The 20,923-nt window shown below is 43.9% G+C and overlaps 1 protein-coding gene across 1 annotated transcript; it reads left to right on the top strand.

The window, feature by feature from the left end:
* Nucleotides 1-10,985: 10,985 nt before the first annotated feature.
* Nucleotides 10,986-16,679, top strand: CMPK2 (cytidine/uridine monophosphate kinase 2). The gene is made up of 5 exons (XM_082306706.1): nt 10,986-11,089; nt 11,213-11,327; nt 12,113-12,314; nt 13,464-13,697; nt 15,432-16,679. The coding sequence occupies exons 1-5, from the start codon at nt 10,994-10,996 to the stop codon at nt 15,550-15,552; spliced, it is 768 nt and encodes a 255-aa protein (XP_082162832.1). The 5' UTR covers nt 10,986-10,993; the 3' UTR covers nt 15,553-16,679.
* Nucleotides 16,680-20,923: the final 4,244 nt, after the last annotated feature.

The following is a 20,923-nucleotide window of genomic DNA, read 5'->3' as shown; positions in this document are numbered from 1 at the left end:
CGTGTCCCCGTCTGTCGTCGTGTGTCGTCGTGTCGTGTGTGTCGTCGTGTCCCCCCACCCCGACCTGCTTCTTGGCCCCGGAGGGCCATCACGAAACCCGTCGGCTGCCCAGGGTTGGTACTGGTGTGAGCACCTCTAGGTTTGAGCCCGTCCAGCACCTGAGGACCCCTTTTGATGTGTGTGGGCCAGTGGCTTCAGTTCTTCTGGTCAAAAAGAGTGTGACCCGATAAGCAGGGGGAAAGCTGAGCTTGTGTAAGTGCACTCCATCCTTCTTACAGACAGACATGAACTCTTGAGAGTTCAAACAGATTCGCACAGCAGAGCACTCCAGGTTAGGGAGACTGATGACTTAAGATTCATGAAAACAAAGTACTCGAAGGTTCTTTAATTCTTGGTCTCCAATACTGCCTAAAGCACCTCAAGCAAAGCTACTGCACCGAGTTGAATACAGGGTTAGCCTTAACAGCAGGAAGAGTTGGCAACTCCCTGAGGTGACACATTGGCGGGGCAGATGGCTACCCCCTCATGGTAACACCAGGAGAGACTGGGATGAAGCTGCCAGTTCCCATATTCCTCAATTCCTCGGTGGCACAACAGCTATTGCTGGAGAGAAGCACCTCCATCATAGCACCAGTTACTCTCTGCAGTCCTCCAATGTGTCTAGACAGACTGGGAGGTCCTCCGCAGCTTTTCAGCCTCACACTGCCTTCAGTCAGTCTGCCCTCATTCTTGCATGGGCAGTTTAGTGTCACCACTGCTGCCAAGGTATGGAGCCATACTCAAATCTCATTGCCTACCAACTGCATGTTGGCTCTGGCAGGCTTAAATTGGAGCTTCACTAACTTCCATTGACCTGCCAGAACTGCTAATGTAGCGGGACAGTCTTGCCCTCATGTTGACTTCTTTTTTTTTCCCTTGAAAAAGGAGTAGGAGAACTAGCTTCATCCTGTTTGCAAATTTTAATGGGAAACAGAACCTGCTTGTGAATAAAAACTGTTGCCTTTATGTTAATTAGTCCTGTCCTTTGCTATTCTTAAATTCCTATCACCTTTCCTTCACTTGCCTGGAGATGATCTACTGGCTCAGTAATGTCTGGATCAGTGAATAACGGAGCTTCAGGTTTTCCCCTGAAGGTTTTCGCCTTCAGCCAGTATTTATTGTTATCTCTATCAGCTGTTTCTTGCTGGAATGGATTCATGCCAGTAGGGCAGGATGGGAGGCTTCTTGCTGTGTCTAGCCCCCATAATGCCACTTCACAAATGCATTGCTGCAGCGTGATAGGAAACATCTCAGTTCCTGAGACTTTCCAAAATTATCTCAGAGCTTGTTAGCAGACACTATTTCAGTGAGTTACCATGGGAGGAATTATCCATGAGCCCTTTCAGTTCCTTGAGGTTTACATAAGACACAAACTTAAGGATGAAAGCAGGATTTTTTAATAAAGGGTTTATTGATCACAAACTTGAAAAATGGAAATGGGAAAGGAGGAAGACAAGACAATGCAAGTTTGAAGCCTGAAATGAAAATGAAACCTGACATTGAAGTTATTCCTTGGTTGTTTCAGTGTTTCAATTAATTTGGAGAAGTCTGGTATGCTCTGCTTTCTCCCTCGCTCCATGCATCCCTTCTGCTTTGTCTTAGGAACTCCATCTCATTTCCTACCTTTTCTGGCCCCAATTGAAATTCCTTTCTCACCTCATTCCTATCTTTTGTTCATGTCAAGTTGAGCCAAAGCAGATATAGGGAGTACATTTACTAAGAATACTTGTGGTAAGCACAAGATCTTAAAGACAATCACAACACTTCAAATTGTGCATCTCAAGAAATACTGAGTTGTGTCTGAGTATACACGTGTATTATATGTATATATATATGTGTGTATATATATATTTATGTACACCACCAAGCTCACAATCTCTACATTTAGCTTTGCATAGAGAACTTATTGCAGGTGACAAATTATCACTTAGCTCACCTTGTCTCAGAAACTTCCCTGTTCTGAAAGTTTGGGCATCGCAGAAGATCCACTGAGGGTGGCACAGTGAAGTAGACCTATTGCAGCCTCAGCCCTGAGCTCATTGCCTAGTGCCTCAGCTGGATAGGAAAATTAGGTTCAAAATACTTCATTTCCAAGATCAGTAAAAAATCCTTGATGATTTCCAATTTCTCTCAACACAAGACTTGCATCTGATACACAAACACTCCAAGAGCATGTCAGAAGAGCGTTGCTCAATGACTCAGCAAACTAAAACATTACCATTTTTAAACTGTTTTTCCTTTGAAACGGAAGAGCTTTGTTTCAAGGAACAAAATATGCAGAGAACCCAACACTCAAGCTCACTCACGACTTCCTGTTCTTTGTAATTTTATCTATGCTTTCTTAGAAAATGGCAATTATAAAAGTTCTCTCTCTTTTTTGCCTCAACTAAGTATGTTTTCAGATGACACTCTCTGCATTTCAGTAAAGCCCCAAAAAGTAAACCCAGACTGGGATATGCCTCCTACAGATGTACAAGTCCTAGCAGCAACAAGAAAGACATTCACATTTTACTTCCCAAACTGTTCTAGCTAACATGCTCTATGGTGAGACCTACAAGAAAACACAAATGTACATTTTTATGCACTAGCTTTGAATCTACAAAGAATGTTGCAAGAAAGAACAGTAATGAGATTTTCTGTCCTGGAGCCTTCTAGAAGAGGCTCAGAAAATCATGAGGTTCTTTGAAAGCAGTAAGAGGTCTGATCCCTTCTCTTTCTTTCCTATAGAAGTCATCCTACAGTGGGACGATGGAGTCCCAGTACTCAAAATGTTTCAGTTCTGCAAATCTGCACCAAAAAACCTTTTCAACACCCATTTTTCAAAAACGATTTAATAGTAGTAATGGTGCACTGGATAGGTACACAACTAGCATGGAGGAATCCAACTAGATAAACATGGATAATGCTGTTGTGCTCCTTAGTTGCTAGGAAAGGAAAACTTTAAAACAATGATATATTATTTATCTAAATAATGTATTTTTATTTATTTCAATAAAGAGATTGCTTTCTACAGTGTGACTAGTTGGCAGTTCCATCAAAGCAAATTACTGACATGAACGAGTAACATAAATAAGGTTAAAGGAGGAGCCATTATCACGTCATCTGTGAGGACCAGAAATGGTCCAAGGACAACCAGGCAAGTCACGCAATGGCAGCTGTAGTTTTTAGCATTTGGTAAATGTATTACTTCTTGTTCCACTCCCAGCTGGAAATGATCTCCCCCATTGCATCTGCAGCATCATAAATGGGATTCTGTCAAGGACCTTGTACCTGCAGTGACTCATCCCTCCTCAGGATGCAGGAATCCAAGGCATGCCACTGAAATTACCAAATAGAAAGTTAAAACCCACATGCAATCAAGTTATGAAACACATATGAAACGCACAATATAGACACAGATTAGGCACATTTGAAAGAGGTCCACCATTGGTCCTTAATGTCATATATGTGATCTCCAGCTCAGGAAACATTTGAACAGATGACTCCTAGAATCTGGGACAAGATGTTGGGAGAAGGATCCTTCTGTATCCTTTCCATACTCTTCTCCAAACAACTAGCACTGGCCACTATCATGGGCAGAAGAGGAGGGCCTCTTGGCCTGACACTATGCTAACTTCTGTGTTCTTATGATATTATCCACAGACCTTTATCTTTACTGGAGGGTCCTTTACTGCTGTCCTTTAAAGTTTATTCTGCATGAAAACACCTATATTCTATTTTTGTGTATTTTATGTAACTATGCATTTTATGGGCCTTCAACTTACGTAATTCCTGCCTTGTGTCTCAGCTGTTTATCTATAGTACAGGACTGTGCACTTAGATATATATATATATCAGGCTTGGTAGAGATAAGCCTGGGGGTGGCACACCAATGTTTGTGGGATGGTGTGCTAGAGAGATCCTTTGGTCTGCCATCTTGGTGGAGGCAGGGGATGGAGAGCCATGCAGCAGCAAAGATGCAAGGGCTATGGATGTGTTAGAAACCATGGAAGCACCTGAGAATGTTCACATAGGAATTAGAGCTTTTCCCCCAAAAAAGGTGGCAGGATCAATAGCCCAACTGAAATGCATCTACACCAATGCACGCAGCATGGGCAACAAACAGGAGGAGCTGGAAGCCATTGTGCTTCAAAAGCCATTGTCGTGGTTTAACCCCAGCCAGCAACTAAGCACCACACAGCCGCTCGCTCAGTGCCCCCTTGGTGGGATGGGGGAGAGAATCAGAAGGGTAAAAGGGAGAAAACTCGTGGGTTGAGATAAGAACAGTTTAATAATTGAAGTAAAATAAATTAGAACAGTTAAATAGGCAAAGCAAAAACCGTGCACGCAAACAAAGCAAAACAAGGAATTCATTCACTACTTCCCATCGGCAGGCAGGTGTTCAGCCATCCCCAGAAAAACAGGGCTCCATCACACGTAACGGTTACTTGGGAAGACAAACGCCATCACGCCCAATATGCCCCCCACCCTTCTTTCTTCTTCCCCCCAGTTTATATACTGAGCATGACGTCATATGGTATGGCATAGCCCTTTGGCCAGTCAGGGTCAGCACTCCCCCTGGCTGTGCCCCCTCCCAGCTTCTTGTGCACCCGGCAGAGCAGGGGAAGCTGAAAAAGTCCTTGACCAGTGTGAGCACCACTTAGCACCTATTTAGCAACAGCTTAGCACTACTTAGCAAGAAGCAAAGCATCAGTGTATCATCGACATTGTTCTCATCCTAAACCCAAACAACAGCCCCATACTGGCTACCAAGAAGAAAATTAACTCTATCCCAGCTGAAACCAGGACAGTTAGGGAGTGTTTTGACTGCCTAGACCTTAATGATGGTGACAATAGGGTTGAGTGTTTATGAGTAAGAATCAGGGGGAAGCCAACAAAGCAGATATCATGGTGGGAGTCTGTTACAGGCCACCCAGCCAGGATGAAGAGGCAAAGTATTCTCTAAGCAGTGGGAGAATTCTTACAATCACTAGCCCTTGTTCTCATGGGGGACTTCAACTTACCAGATGACTGCTGGAAATAAAATACAGCAGAGAGGAAACAGGCTAGGAGGTTCCTGGAGCGTGTGGAAGATAACTTCCTGACACAGCTGGTGAGGGACCCAACTAGGGAAGGTGCCCCGCTGGACCTGTTGCTTGTGAACAGAGAAGGCCTGGTGGGTGATGTGATGGCTGGGGGCTGTCTTGGGCATAGTGATCATGAAATGATAGTGTCTTCGATTCTTGGAGAAGTAAGGAGGGGGGTCAGCAGAACTGCTACCTTGGGCTTCTGGAGGGCAGACTTTGGCCTGTTTAGGAGCCTGGTTGACAAAGTCCCTTGGGAGGCAGTGCTGACAGGCAAAGGAGTCCAGGAAGGATGGACATTCTTCAAGATGGAAATCTTAAAGGAGCAGGAGCAGGCTGTCACCATGTGCCAAAAGATGAGGTGGTGGGGGAGAAGACCGGCCTGGCTGAACAGAGAGCTTTGGCTGGAACTCGGGAAAAAAAGGAGAGTTTATGACCTTTGGAAGAAGGGGCAGACCACTCAGGAGGACTACAAGGATGTTGGGAGGTTATGCAGGGAGAAAATTAGAAGGGCCAAAGCCCAACTGGAAATTAATATGGCCACTGCCATAAAAGACAATAAAAAATATTTCTACAAATACATTAGCAACAAAAGGAGGGCTAAGGAGAATCTCCATCCTATCGGATGCAGGGGGAAACATGGTGACAAAGGACAAGGAAAAGGCTGAGGTACTTAATGTCTTCTTTGCCTTGGTCTTTAATAGTCAGACCAGTTTTCTCAGGGTACCCAGCCCCCTGACCTGGAAAACAGGGACAGGGAGCAGAATGAAGCCCCCATAATCCAAGGGGAAATGGTTAGTGACCTGCTACACTACTTAGACACACACACGTCTATGGGGCCAGATGGGATCCAACCAAGGGTACTGAGGGAGCTGGCGGAGGTGCTCACCAAGCCATCTTCCATAATTTCTCAGCAGTCCTGGGTAACTGGGGAGGTCCCAGTTGACTGGAAGTTAGCAAATGTGACACCCATCTACAAGAATGGTCGGAAGGAGGATCCAGGGAACTACAGGCCTGTCAGCCTGACCTCAGTGCCAGGGAAGGTTATGGAGCAGATCATCTCGAGTGCCATCACACGGCACGTATGGGACAACTAGGGGATCAGGCCCAGTCAACATGGGTTTATGAAAAACAAGTCCTGCTTGACTAACCTGATCTCCTTCTATGACAAGGTGACCTGCTTAGTGGATGAGGGGAAGGCTGTGGATGTTGTCTACCTGGACTTTAGTAAAGCCTTTGACACCGTTTCCCACAGCATTCTCCTGGAGAAACTGGCAGCTCATGGCTTGGATGGGCATACTCTTCACTGGGTAAAAAACTGGCTGGATGGCTGGGCCCAAAGAGTTGTGGTGAATGGAGTCAAATCCAGTTGGCAGTCGGTCACAAGTGGTGTTCCCCAGGGCTCAGTACTGGGGCCAGTTCTGTTTAATATCTTTATCAATGATCTGGATGAGGGGATTGAGTGCACCCTCAGTAAGTTTGCAGACGACACCAGGTTGGGTGGGAGTGTTGATGTGTTGGAGGGTAGGAAGGCTCTGCAGAGGGATCTGGACAGGCTGGATCAATGGGCTGAGGCCAACTGCATGAGGTTCAACAAGGCCCAGTGCCGGGTCCTGCACTTGGGTCACAACAACCCCATGCAATGCTACAGGCTTGGGGAAGAGTGGCTGGAGAGCTGCCTGGCAGAAAAGGACCTGGGGGTGCTGGTCAACAGCCAGCTGAATATCAGCCAGCAATGTGCCCAGGTGGCCAAGAGGGCCAATAGCATCCTGGCTTGCATCAGAAATAGTGTGGCCAGCAGGACCACGGAAGTGATTGTCCCCCTGTATTCGGCACTGGTGAGGCCGCACCTCAAATACTGTGTTTGGTACACTACAAGAATGACATTGAGGTGCTGAAGCGTGTCCAAAGCATGTGAATGGTCTAGAGAACAAGTCTTGTGAGGAGCGGCTGAGGGAGGTGGGGTTGTTTAGCCTGGACAAAAGAAGGCTGAAGGGAGACCTTATCGGTCTCTACAACTATCTGAATGGAGGTTGTAGTGAGGTGGGGGTTGATCTCTTCTCCCAAGTAACAAGTGATAGGACAAGAGGAAATGGCCTCAAGTTGTGCCAGGGGAGGTTGAGATTGAATATTAGGAAAAATTGCTTCACTGGAAGGGTTATCAAGAATTGGAACAGGCTGCCCACGGAGGTGGTGGAGTCCCCACCCCTGGAGGTATTTAAAAGACATGTAGATGTGGTGCTTAGGGACATGGTTTAGTGGTGGACTTGGCAGTGCTATGTTAACAGTTCCACTTAATGATCTTGAAGGTCTTTTCCAACTTAAATGATTCTATGATTCTATGATTCTGTATTTTTAAAGTTACAGGTTGATTAATTTTGGGTTTTTTTTCCTCTTTTTCCACTTTGGATGGATCAAAAAGTTTTTGAATGGTCATGCGGCTTCTTGTGTCTGTATCTCTTCCCTGTAGGTACATGCAAGCACAGTGGGCCCTCAAACATGTGAAGAGGCTCCAGAACAGTGTTTTTCACATAATCAGCATATTTGTTCTTCAGCATCATTTCATATTATACAGCAGACAAAATGATAAAGGTCCTTGTGAACTAACTGAAAAATACTTACTGTAAGTTAATTTCAAAGCAGATTCATACTCTGTACAAAGATATGTCTTGGACATAAAAGGCAACTCTCTTTTCCTGTATTTTTACATGAATTGTTTGTGTATAATCTGATGGGAAAGACCTAAAAGCTTGTAAGAATATACTTTTAAATAAGTAACCAGGAGGACAGACGTCATACACCTATTATAAATGATCTCATAAGCATATTATAAATGAAGAAGGAAGCATCACCAGCTTGGCTCAGGAATGCTTGTAAACAAGGTTATATGAAGGCGGTGGGAGGGGAAAAGGAAAAACGAAAGTAAGCTCTTTCCATTTAGTCAGCAGGGAGCAGAAAGGCAACAGTGGCATTAGGAAAGCAGAAAAACAGAAGGGCAAGGTGCCAGACAGGTCAGTGAGGAACACGGTCAGCTTTTTGAACACTTTTGAAACGAAACTTGGCTGCAAGTCAATGGGACCTCAAAAAAATGAATGAACAGAGAAGTAGCAGATAAGCTTCAGTGTAGATAAAGGTAAAGCAATGAATGTAATAAAAAATAATCGAAACCTTGTATACCTAATGCTGAGCTCAGTACTGGTTCTTACATCCCAGGAAAGAGATCTCAGAGTCACTGTTGCTACTCCCGTGTAATCAATAGCTCTGTGGGAGGCAGCAGCAAAAAAAGTTAAGAAAAAGCTTAGTACCATCCGGAAAGGTGAGAACAAGGCAGATGACATTATTTTGCTTTTCTGTGAAACTTTGGTATGTATAGCCATACCTTGACTACTGGTACAGTTCAGGTCTCCACATCTCAGCAGGACCTCACGGAGTTAAAGAAGTTATCCCTGCATCTAAATGATCAAGGGGATGAAGCAGCTGCGTTACAAGAGATAGGGGCTCTCATTTCTGACATGAGAAAGCTGAGGGGAAAATCTGAGTGAGCGTTTACAAAACCATGAAGGGGATAAATAAACTGAATGTTGAACTGTTATTCACCAAAGTCAGCAATATTATTAGGAGGCACTTGTTGAAACAAGTAGGATATGAGTTTAAAACAGACAAAAGAAAATTGTTTATATGCAACAGGTTGTGCACTGCTGGAATTTGAGACCACAGGGGTTTGTGGAGGTAGACTGCATCGCAGAGTCAACAAGGGTTTCAGAGAGATTTATGGAGCAAGGCTCCATAAATAGGTGCTGAAAGGAAGAAGTGAAGACGTGCTGTCTAACACTCCTAATCCAGTGACTGTGGATCCTGGAGAAGCACGAGGACTAGGGGGAGGGACCATGGATAAGCTAGGCTTATGCACAGCATGTCATTCTTCCAGTGCTGGAGACAAAATAATTGGGCGAGAAGAGCCATTAGTCTGGTTCAGTAGTGCATATTATTATGTTCTTAAAATTACCATCTATTGGCTTGTTATATAACGAGCCATATTTTGCCCTGTGTCTTCTGGCATCCATACCCAGGAGCCATAGCCATGTGTTTGAGTGATGTGGAATGACACAGGAGTTCTCAGGTATAAAAAAAGACACGTTGCGCCTGAAAAAGCCAGTTTCAGTACCTGCTGCTGATCTCTAGCTAACCGATACTGCCTACCAGCTGCTTCCCTCTCCCTGCAGATACACCAAGCAGAAGATATTTGGGCAGCATATTTGAGCTGACCAGAGGAAGACATCAGGTTTCTGAGGAACTTCTTGTAGAGTGTACCGGGTTGTAGAGTATATTCTTTCAGAAGATGGATCAGAAGCTTAACTTCAGATATCTTCAAGTGGCAGTTTTCCAACTGTTGGAAATTGGGGGTGACACACCAACATTGGGGGCAGCACACCAACATTTGAGGGATGGGGTAGACAGCCGGCTGAATATAAGCCAGCAGTGTGCCCAGGTGGCCAAGAAGGCCAATAGCATCCTGGCTTGTATCAAAAATAGTGTGGCCAGCAGGACTAGGAAAGTGATCGTCCCCCTGTACTCGGCACTGGTGAGGCCGCACCTCGAGTACTGTGTTCAGTTTTCGGCCCCTCACTGCAAGAAGGACATCAAGGTGCTGGAGCGTGTCCGGAGAAGGGCAACGAAGCTGCTGAAGGGTCTGGAGCACAAGTCTTGTGAGGAGCGTCTGAGGGAGCTGGAGTTGTTTAGCCTGGAGAAAAGGAGGCTGAGGGGAGACCTTATTGGTCTCTGCAACTACCTGAAAGGAGGTTGTAGTGAGGTGGGGATCAGTCTCTTTTCCCAAATAACAAGCGATAGAAGGAGAGGAAATGGGCTCAAGTTGTGCCAGGGCAGGTTTAGGTTGGATATTAGGAAAAATTTCTTCACCGAAAGGGTAGTCAGGCACTGGAACAGGCTGCCCAGGGAGGTGGTGGAGTTCCCATTCCTGGAGGTATTTAAAAGACGTGTAGATGTGGTGCCTAGGGACATGGTTTAGTGGTGGACTTGGCGGTGCTAGGTTAACGGTTGGACTGAATGATCTTGAAGGTCTTTTCCAACCCAGACAATTCTATGCTTCTGTGATTCTATGAAAAGGAGAAATAGGATTCTGTAGAGGTGCAGGTTCTCCTATGTTTCAAGTTACATATTTTGAAAACTCTAAATCCACATTTTGGGCACCATTGCTCACAGCAGCTGACAAGAAACTAACTGTTACAGCTGTTTGCAGGGCTTCTGGTTCCTACCCCTGAGCTGAAATTGGCCATCACAAAGTTATGAAAACACTTCAGGTTTATTAGAGTCCGTTTTACGTCCCAAATTATTTGAGTCCGTTAGTCTTGTTATCAGGGTACTGAGTAACAGAATAATGGGGTTAAGTTACCAGTATGCCCTCACAGCTCGCTGCTGCTTGGGTAGTGCAACACAGCAAACCAGTTCTATTTGGTTTATGGCTTGCTTGTCTCTTTGGGCCAGTCCGAAGTAGCAGAGTGCATTTGCGCTTGGCTTTTTTTTTTTTTTTTTTTCCTGGGAGACCACCAGGATTCAGCCACTGGAGTCCGTGGGAATGTGACTCTTTTTTGCTGGGCGGGGGTGGGGGGGGCAGGCCAAGGCCTTGTTTTTCACTTTGACTTCCAGCCCATCCACGGACAGAACCATTTCCCGCGGGGACCGAGCCTGTTCACTCCAGTGCGCCTAAAGCGGGGGCGGGGGGAAGGCCGAAAACCCTCCCCTCCGAGGAGCAGCCCTCTCCTGCCGAGCATTTCCCCGTAGACAGGCGCTGTCTCGGGCCAGTTTCGTTTCCCGCTGGCTGCGCCGCCGCCCGCCCCTCTCCGCGCTGCCGCCGGCCCCGTCTGTCGGCGGCGATGCTGCGGTGCTGCGCCGCGGGGCCGCCGGTCCCGCAGCCCCTCCGCCGCGCCCTGCCGCCCGACGCCCCCGCCGTCCGCGACCGCCTGCGGGAGGTGAGGGCCGCCGGGGCCGCGGGGGTGCGGGGGGACGGGGTTTGGCTCTTCCAGCTTCCCGGGGTGATGCGAAGGCAGCCTGGGCGGCGGGCGGGTGCCAAGGGTCCCATCTCTTCCTTGCAGTGCGCAGCGCGGATCCCGGAGGCTGGAGCAGTACTCGACCTGCTGGAGAAGTGTCCTGAGCACCAGAAGAAGGGAGGTTTTCCCGTCGTGGTTTTTGAGGGGCTGGATGCCACGGGTAAGAGCAATGTGTAGTTGAAGAACCGCAGATGAGAAATTGTTGGAAAGAGCAACCGCTGTGGCTTTCAGCCAGGCATAAGGCTTAAAAATTCAAAAAATCCTGGAAACCTGTGACAGATTTGAAAGAATTAGTAATTACAAATCGCAGTCTGTCTTCTCTTACTTGTAAAAGATGAAACAGTCTATGCTAATTTTCATGCAGTGGATGAATTCCTTATCTATGTAAATGAAAGAATACAAAGAGTGGAGTACTGGAAATTAAATTTCTTGTGCAGATGATGAAAAATATTTTACTGGAGAGTTTTCAAATAAATGAACTAAAATAGTGGCAGTCTGGGAAACTGGCAGCAGTTTGTCTCGGAGAGAAATATTAGTTGCCTCTGAGGAGCTTTGTTTTCTGCAAAGAGAACTGAAAATGCCCTCTAAAAAGAAAGTATTAGACCACAGTGTTGCAACATCCACATGAACTGTGACCTAGAAAAGTATTGTAAACGGACATATCGAGAAATTGCCATGCATTTAATACATTTAAAGGAGTGAAGACAGAAAGCTGGCGAGAGGGAGGGGACGGTGGCCCTGAGACTAGGAAGTGGAGCAATAATTCGTGGAAGCAGGCTCATGATCATTTTCCACTGAAAAACCTTATCACAAGATACTCAGGTTACATAGTCAGGTGTCAGAACATGTGCTCCAAGTGAACAGATAGAAGTATTTTTCAGTTTTCAAAACTAGTTTGTAATATATGTAATATAACAAATGTTTCCTTCTGTAAATGAAATGCAGGCAAAACCACTGTGACCCAGTCTGTCAAGGATACCCTGAATGGCGTTCTGCTAAGGTCTCCACCAGCTTGCATCAACCAGTGGAGGGCAATATTTGATGATGAGCCAGAAGCCATTAAAAGAGCATTTTATGCTGCAGGCAACTACATTCTTGCTTCAGAAATAGCGGAAGCATCCACTCAGGCACCTGTGATCATAGACAGGTTTGTGTATTTAAGAAAACCTCTTATATCAGTGCCATCATACAGTTGTTCAGTGTTACAAGAAGACGTTGTCAATGATAATCTCTGGGTTTCTTCCATTTTCTTTTTTTTTTGGAAGTGCTACTTTGCAGGTAGTCAGATAAATATTAAACCTTCTAAAGTGTAATAGTTATGATAACAGTAAGGTGGGGGACATCCATCAGTGTAATACTCTTAACTGGCTTTGGCACTCATGAAAAGCGTTACTTCTTTGGTTAGGAATAGTGGAGGCATGGACTGTGCAGCCTGAGCCAAACCTGTGACAGACCTGAGGAGAATGAAGGCTGCTGATCATGGCTATCTCTAAGAAGTGTCTGAGATATGGGTGGATTAGAATGACTGAGTTTTAGGTAGACTTACTCTTTGAGGACGTAAAGCCAGAAATATACTTCCCACTTTTTTGGTTTTATGTCGTTTCTTGTTTTCACCAACTGTGTAGGCAGCTTTTAGTATTACTCTTAATAAAGAAAGTCTAGATGCACTTTGAAACCCCTGGTTTGTTTCAGATGATGTATTGTAACCTACCCCCACAACACACATACACAGAAGTTGTTTGCGTGTGTGCAAGTGCCATTTTTAACCAGCCTCAAAACCACTGAAATATATAAAATACAGTGCCTCATAGTGGTGGCAACGTTAAATGCAAGTGAAATGTGTAACCATTAATAAAGTCCGTCTTCATTCACATGTGGTTGAAGACTGCATGTTGTCTACCGAATCTGTTGCATGAAGTAGCATGGGAACCACAAAAAAGAGACTCTGAGTGTTGGGTTTGGACATATGATGTAACTCTTCTTTTGATCTCTCTCATTATGTGAGAAGACTTTCTTTTGATAGGAGTATCTAGAACACTCTTTGCCTAATGTTTAACTTCTGACACATGTTTTAATTAATAATTCACAGTAATTCTGAATATTGCGTTGTGTATTATTGCTCTGTTAAGAAATAATGGATGGCACAGACTTGTTTTTTACAGTTTCCTTCAAAATCACGTTGTCACCTACCTAGTCATTATTGCACTTGTCATTATATTGACACCTGTCTCCTATATTACTGAAGAATTAGTGTCCTCATTAAAATTACTCTCTCTGTTTTGTATTTTCCTGACAGATACTGGCACAGCACAGCTGCCTACACAATTGCCACTGAAATAAATGGGAAAGTACAGGATCTTCCACCAGTTCATGATGAGGTGTACAAGTGGCCTGAGGATCTGCTTAAACCTGATCTTGTTCTTCTCCTGACTGTTGATCCTGAGGAGCGAGTCCAGAGACTTCAGCATCGGGGGCTGGAGAAAACAAAAGAGGAAGCTGAGCTGGAAGCTAACAGCTTGTTTCGCCAAAGGTACACCTTAATGAGGAATAAAAGGATGGAGGCAATCTTGGCTCCTGTGGGATCAGTAGCAAAATGTCCCACTCACATTACTGGGACAAGGATTTGGGTTGGCATTTTTTTGGAAAGTGTTCATGGCTGACAAGGAGGGCAAATTCTGTCACTTCTGATTGAAAATGTTTGAAAGCTGCAGGTAAAGAACTTTGCTCTCCTTCGAAGGACCTTGGAGTTAAAATACTTGTATTTTGCTACTTGCTGCTTGTATTGTAGCACCTTTCTTATTGAGGTCATGAAGGACAGAGACCTAAAAGTTCCAGAACTGGGAAGCAAGAAGTTGAAATGCATAGCTTCCTCAGAAAAGTCTGGATTTGAGCTCCAGATCAGGAGAAAAAAATTTAGATCTCCTCTTGCAGATGTCTTTAATTGCGCTGTTTCAGGTCCCAATATAATCAATACGCTCAATGGAGCCTTTGAAATGATTCAGCTCGCCACCCGCTTGGAGCCCAGTGATCTAAGCATAAGTATCTAGAGCCATTTGATATGATCTGAGACATCTGCATGAGGTTGGCAGATGTGATGCAGAACCTGCTGACCCTTTCTGACCAGCAACTGGAAGCTAAATGAGATAGTCCAGGGCATCTCAAGCAGTACTAGATACATTTGCTTAGGCAACTGAATTGCACCCTAGGTATCCTACTTCAGGGTGTGCTGAATTGCTGTCTAGGCTCTGCCAAATATATTGCTTAGACCACCATTGTCTACAGTGGAGACTTAAATACCTAGTGCTCATGTAGATACCTCAGTATAGACACCTGAATGTCAGTGTCCGTATGTACAAATTGCAAAACTGAAATCTGCCTCTAGAGTGTTAACATTTCTGGTGATGACACACCTTAAAAATATGCATTGCTTAATTCTGTCAGAAGCTCTGTGCAGACACACAGTTCATATAGCGGGACCTGCAGAGGGATGGGTGAGCCAAGGGAACATGCTGCCATTTAAGAATCTTTCATGTTTTAATTCTGTTACTTCTAATTCCCGACAGAGTCTTTGGTTATTTCTACTTGTTAATTATGTCAACCTGGATGTGAGAACATTCAGAATCTTGCTTGATTGGTCTTAATGACTTGTGGCCTGAAGGTCTGGCATTATTAATTCTTGTGGGAACATAGACAATTATATTCAAATTCTCATTCATATCCTCATAGACTAAACGTGGGAGAGTTCTGCATTATGAGAAGGGTTATGGTCTAAGCAAGGAGGTTTTCATCCTGAATTTCATTCCGGTATTCATCTGGTTAGCAAAGTTGATCAGAGGAAAAGGTTAAACGATGTGTCAACTCGGTAATCCAGTCCTCCAGTGACTCAAAGCTGAGATCAGTCAGTGAACATACCTACACAACGCCATGCCATATAGTTTAGAGACACCTTAGCAGGCTCTGAATAAATTAACTCAGGTGTTAGAAGCAGGCTGTCCACTGTACTGCTATATCAGACACTATCCAGTGCTAAGCTGTAAAGAAAGAAATACTTTAATGCCATGTGAATATGGATAGAGCTGTGGGATCCAGTGTCAATGAAACTATGCGCTTTGAGGTTCACATTGTAATAGTTACTAATGGTTTATTGCTCTTTGCAGTAGATTCCATTCTGCAGTGCAAACACTTTCTTCCCAGACTGATGACTAATGCCATTTCATATCCCTGCAATTTGCAGTTTCGTTTCTTTTGTTTGGTTTTTAAATAGAGTTGAAGAGTCATACAGAAGGATGGTGGATCCTGCGTGTCAAGAGGTTGATGCCAGCCCCTCCAAGGAAGAGGTTCTCAAGACAGTGCTACAACTAATTGAAAACCACTGTGCTTTGTGAAAGCAACTTCTCTGTAATAGCACTTAAAATGTACTTTTTATTGTCCCTTTATTTTTGCTACCTGAAAATGCACTGTGATGTGTTTTGTCCCACAGAAGAATCTTCTCTTTCTTCTGTCCACAGTCATCTGGGCAGGTTATCTGTTTCCCTGCTGCCTGCTGGTACTGTATAAAGCAAATTACCACTCCCACATTGTTCAGCATTCTTAGCAAAGCCACAGACATACTACGGTTACGTATGAAGTACCTGAGTGCTCTCTGACACTGTGACATTTCAAGACGCTATCGTGTTGCATCTTCGTCACCAGGAGAACCTGTTCCTGCATCTGTTGTGTACCAGAATTCACTGGACCGCAGCAGGAGCATTAGGTGCCCAAGGAGAGGCTGAAATGTCATCCAGCAGTAAAACAATAAAATGATCATGACATTGAGGAACAAAGAATCGAGTGTCCCAGTGTTGTTTACTGGAACAGAGGATGAGCAGCTGCTGCTGTGATGGGCATCCTGCAAAAAATGTGTCGTAAATGAGGGCCAATAAGCATCTAGGCTTCTAAGTAATAAAGTCCAAGCCTGTCAACATATGCAACTGAAATATCAATTCATTTCAGAGGGAAGGAGGAGGATGCTGACATATTGGAAACAGAGACCTGAGAAGAACCTGAAATTAAAAAATATTGACATATGATTGCTAAAGTATTTTTCTACAAAACATTTCCTATATCCTATTAATAGCTTTGTTAATGTGAATTTGTGTTTTTTTGAGAGAATGTAAAATGGAAAACCACAGAGAATCTGAGCAGTGGGAGTGACTGTACCTTTTCACTTCACCTTTTCTTTCTCAGATGGGTTTTTTCCCATGTTGAATGTGAAAGCAGGCTACTATCAAGACTTCAGCTCTGCAAAGGCTTATTTTTATGTATGTTAGTTTCACTATTGTTACTCGTAAGTGTAAAACTAAACCTATGGATAAGCCTTTGTGGAGTCAGAAATGAACTGCAGATCCAGAAAGAACATAACTAAAATGTAAATTTGATTCAAACCAGTATTTTTCCTTACTTTTCCTGTGTCAAGCCAGGGCAATTATCAATGAATCTGTCCTGTAAATAAAAATGTACTCAGTACTGCGGTTGCTGTATCCCATCTGTATATGCAAGGTAATAGAAAAAAAACTTCTAAAAATACATTTTATTCATGTACTGTTTAATGTTTGTGAGTATATGCTATTAACATAACAAATTTATACATACTAGTAATATCCACTGTTGTATTCAGTGTATTATTTGTATAACAGTAGCCTTGGGATTTGCCATACATGCAGACTGGAAATATATAGTTGCAGGTGCTCCACTTGTTTTAGCAGTTATGAAGCATTCAGGTATTCAGTCCCGGATGAAGGAAATTCACGTATAGGGAGCATGACTGCACATGGATTATTAGGATACAAATAGTGTGCCTGCCCTTAATGTTTTGTGGTCTTAGCTTTTCCAGTTAAGAGATCACTTGGCCTGAGGAATGCCACTAAAAGCCTTTTCTCCTTATGCAAACTTGCACGTGAAGCCAGACTGCCTGGTTTTTGATGCTGAGTTCTTAGAGGTGTAGGTTTGTATTTAAAAGAGTGCTGATAATATATATGCAATGAATGGCATCAGACACTATTACACAAATGCATGATATATTCATAGTCCATGTTTTTCTTCAACCCAAAGCTACTTAGGCAGACTAACAGAAGAGCAAAGCAAGGTAGACCAAACCAACATGTCCCTTTCTCATGTCTTTGTTAGAATTAAAGGTCTGCAAGAGGTTGTGTGCCACATGCAGGATGTTAATGTGCATAATCATATGTCTCATTTCTGTGGCATTTCTGCCACATTTTTGTCCACAGTGTCTAAAAAGATTACACCTTTACTTTAATTTACAGTTAAAACAAATGTAGAGGTTTGTCACTGGCTGCTGAAATGCAGGCAGGTCTGGGAGAGGAGAAGCAGGAATACACGAACACCTGCCATCGTGCGCCCAGCAAGAGGAACACTGGCTTCATGTGTTATAAACTGTTTTGCTGGGCAGTCTGATGGCCACAAGAGGTCAGGATTTTGATTTCGGTGCTTAAAAGACCTGAAGCTTCAAATATGTCCATGCAGATTGAGAAATTTAGGCTATGTCTTGGTAGATAAAACTGGTTTTCTGTAGCTTCGGAGCATAGTCGTTGTGTAAGACTGGGAGGGTAACCCATAACACAGTGCTAGCCGGTGGCCACCAGCCTCTGCCACACAGTCCTGAGCATGGTCAGCCCCTGGAGCATCCCTGTCTACCTGTGGCCAACCCATTTTGGAGGCCAGGCATTTGCTAGCACAGACAAAAGCTGCTCTCTGTCAGTCATCCTCAGGGCAAAGGACATGCCAAAGCATGTTTCTTTTATTACTACCCCAGTAAATTTAGCAATTTGATAATTTATTGATTTATCAGTACAGACCTAGCTTTAGGACCTGATCCTGCAGAGATCCTGATACTACAGTCCTCAGAGCATCTGGGGTGTTAGATCAGTAAAGTACACACACAGGAACTTCATATCAAGCTCCTCAATAGTTCTGTTAACGTCAATGAATCCAGTCCTTACTGAACAGTAAACACTATTTGTAAAGTTTGGGTGTTTCTTGAAGTACAAAACAATACTTTCATTTGCCCAAATTTAACTTTTTGTACTTTTTAGTTGTTTTTAAAATTTCTCCAAGAGTTTTATATGAGACACTTTTACAAGATATTTTGTTTTATTTTATTTTATTTTATAGAACTCACCATAGTATTTCAAGAACCTTTTTTCTCATTTTTAATTTCATTTGCTTCCATTTTTTTGGTCTAAAGGGGAATAGATACTTAAATAAAATGGTATTCAGTTGCCTAAACATAGACATCCACAGCCAGTTAGTCTCCCTAAGGTATCTGAGATGTCTGTGTGGGGTTGCCAGATATGACACGAGACATTTGGTTGAGCTGTTGATCTGTAGAGTGGCAGCTGGAGGCCTCCAGGGATACCATATGGTGCCTAAAATGGCACTATTCACCCATGTAAGCAGTGAGAGGGTTAGAAAGCAGCAGTGCAGTCCCTATGGGCTGTGTCTGTATTAGCAGGTGGCCTGGAACAAGTAGGGCAGATCTGTAGCACAGAGGAGCTGGTGCAGTGCGTGCCCTCCATGTATTTCAGAGATTTATTTCAGACCAGTTCTAATCTGGTCACATGGGCTGGTCTCTCTGTAGTGCAGTTAAGTGTCCTTCTACACCAGATCTTTTGGTTTAGGTTTGTCTGGATGGAGTCCAGTTCACAGACGCCAGGACTGTTCCACAACATGAAGCAAAGCATGGTGAGGAGGGGTAGTCAGGAGGAATGCTTCAAAAGTGTGTTCCTGATCCAAGCTGAAATGCTAATGTGAATGTGTTATGTAGATGCAATATAGAAGCAACATGTATCTCTTGGAAAGGTTTCCTTGGATCCAAAACAGACTTTGGGTCCAGTTTCCTCAGTGTCCAGATTGAGGGCTCACCTGGAACATGCTACAGCTGCTTTTGGTCCATGTTGCCAGGTTTCCTACAGCGGGTAACCACAGGATGGGAGCAGCGAAGAGTGGATTTTGGTGTGTTCTTGGTCCCATCCTGCCATAGCATGGGGTGTAGCAATGGTGCTCATCCAGTGTTGGGAGTAGTAAGAGCTACTGTCAGCCTGAGAGGTGAGGAAACCACATGTAAGCAAATACCAAACTTCAGCAGTGAAATTTAAGGCTGGTATTCAGCCATTTCTGCCCCCCCCCCCCCCCCCCCAAAGTAAAAGTTTGCAAGACAAAGACTAATTCCCCAAAGTCAGAGGCTAGAAGATGATACGCAGGCTCTTTCAGAAGACATGAAATATCTATCTCCATTACAGATACAGTTTCATAGTCATGATTTTTTACCATTATTTTCTGTAGAGATAACAAGCAACTTTATATACAAACTGATGTTTTATCAAATAAGAGTTCACTGTGCTGAGTGCCTGGAACTAACACATGGCACCTAGCTCTCTAGGTTGCCAGTTGTCCACCAGGTTTTCTTCACTGTTCCACATTTTGTGTAATGTCCCCATAGCATTGCTAGGTTCTAGAAAGTTGCATAAAAATGTCCAGCTGCCTCCGCTATCAATTCCTGACAGAGGCAGGAGAGTCAGGATATTCTATGGGACTTTCATGGAAGGAAACATGTCTCTCTTCAAGCTCAGGGTAAACAAAGGCCCCAAAGAGTTTTTATTTTTATTTTCCTTTTTTCTTTTTTATGTTTTGTTTTTTTTTTTTTTTTTTAAGGAATGAATAATTGCTAGGTGTCTGTTAAAGTTCATTAGCTTTTTCAGTCCCAGTTCTCCTATTTTCTTAATTTGAATATTTGAAGAAACACATAAGACTGAATTGTTGCTGCAGGGGGCTGCACTGACTTTGATCTTTTAAATGGAAAGCTATGTTCAATAAAATTAAATCAGCTCTTTTGTAAAGACAAAGATCATCACCCTCTGGCTTAATTTAACTAAACAGATGTAGGTTTATGTAAATATGCAGTCATTGTAATGTGAAACAAAAGCTAGAATACCCTGCCATTAGTGTAAAAATGTACTCTGCGTTACCAGCTGGTCAGTCACGACCTTTTATTCAGCCATAGAGACAGTGCATGGCATGTGCTCCAAAGCAGGGGAAATATGACACAAAATGCTATGTCTGCAAACTCATTGCTTATGAAAAGAGCCAGCCAGATAAAGCCCCATTTTAAGCACGTGGCAGGTACAGAATGAGCTCCAGTGGGGTAATTTACTTTTTCTGCTGCTCTCCCCCTTCCCAGGGCCAGTTGTACAGGTGAAAGCTTAGTGCAGTCTGCCTATTTGCTTGGGCTTTCAGTTTTCTTTCGTGAAAGATGCTGTCATCAAGCAGACACATCTTTTCTTGAGAGGATGGAAGACAAATTCTGTAGAGGATCTAGACCACCTCCCACAGCTGTAAGTCTCCTGGGCTAGAGACTCTGAGACTTTTGTTGGTGATACAAATACTCTCGCAGAGGACCATTTCCAGTAAGTCTTGGCTCTAGTGGTATTGGTCAGACTTGTATGAGGTTGGAGCAGTAAGTAACGATGCACCATGCTAACGAGTCTCACCTGCTGGTGTAAGCAGATTTTGTTGTATTGACACACGGAAGATACTGTGCTGCTGCTGTCTCTGAAGTTTGGTCTGTATCCAGCTGCATGTACTCCTTGTTCCTGGCCTGTAAGCTTTTGGGGTGAATACTCCAGTCCGTGACTGCAGCTCCTAGAAACATCCCTTTCCCTCCTGCAGTCCAAAGTGCTGGCAACACAAGCTTCAGACACC

This window comes from Platalea leucorodia (assembly GCF_965183815.1).
Source record: "Platalea leucorodia genome assembly, chromosome: 3".
Lineage (NCBI taxonomy): Eukaryota > Metazoa > Chordata > Aves > Pelecaniformes > Threskiornithidae > Platalea > Platalea leucorodia.
The sequence above is the reverse complement of the archived record's forward strand: the minus strand, read 5'-3'. Positions and strand labels throughout refer to the sequence as shown.

Excerpts from the sequence above, each read along its gene's own strand:
- CMPK2 (XM_082306706.1), top strand. The coding sequence starts at position 10,994 with ATGCTGCGGTGCTGCGCCGCGGGGCCGCCGGTCCCGCAGCCCCTCCGC. Across the intron at positions 11,090-11,212 it reads TCCGCGACCGCCTGCGGGAG|TGCGCAGCGCGGATCCCGGA; the intron begins GTGAGGGCCGCC and ends TCTTCCTTGCAG. Across the intron at positions 12,315-13,463 it reads GCACCTGTGATCATAGACAG|ATACTGGCACAGCACAGCTG; the intron begins GTTTGTGTATTT and ends TTTTCCTGACAG.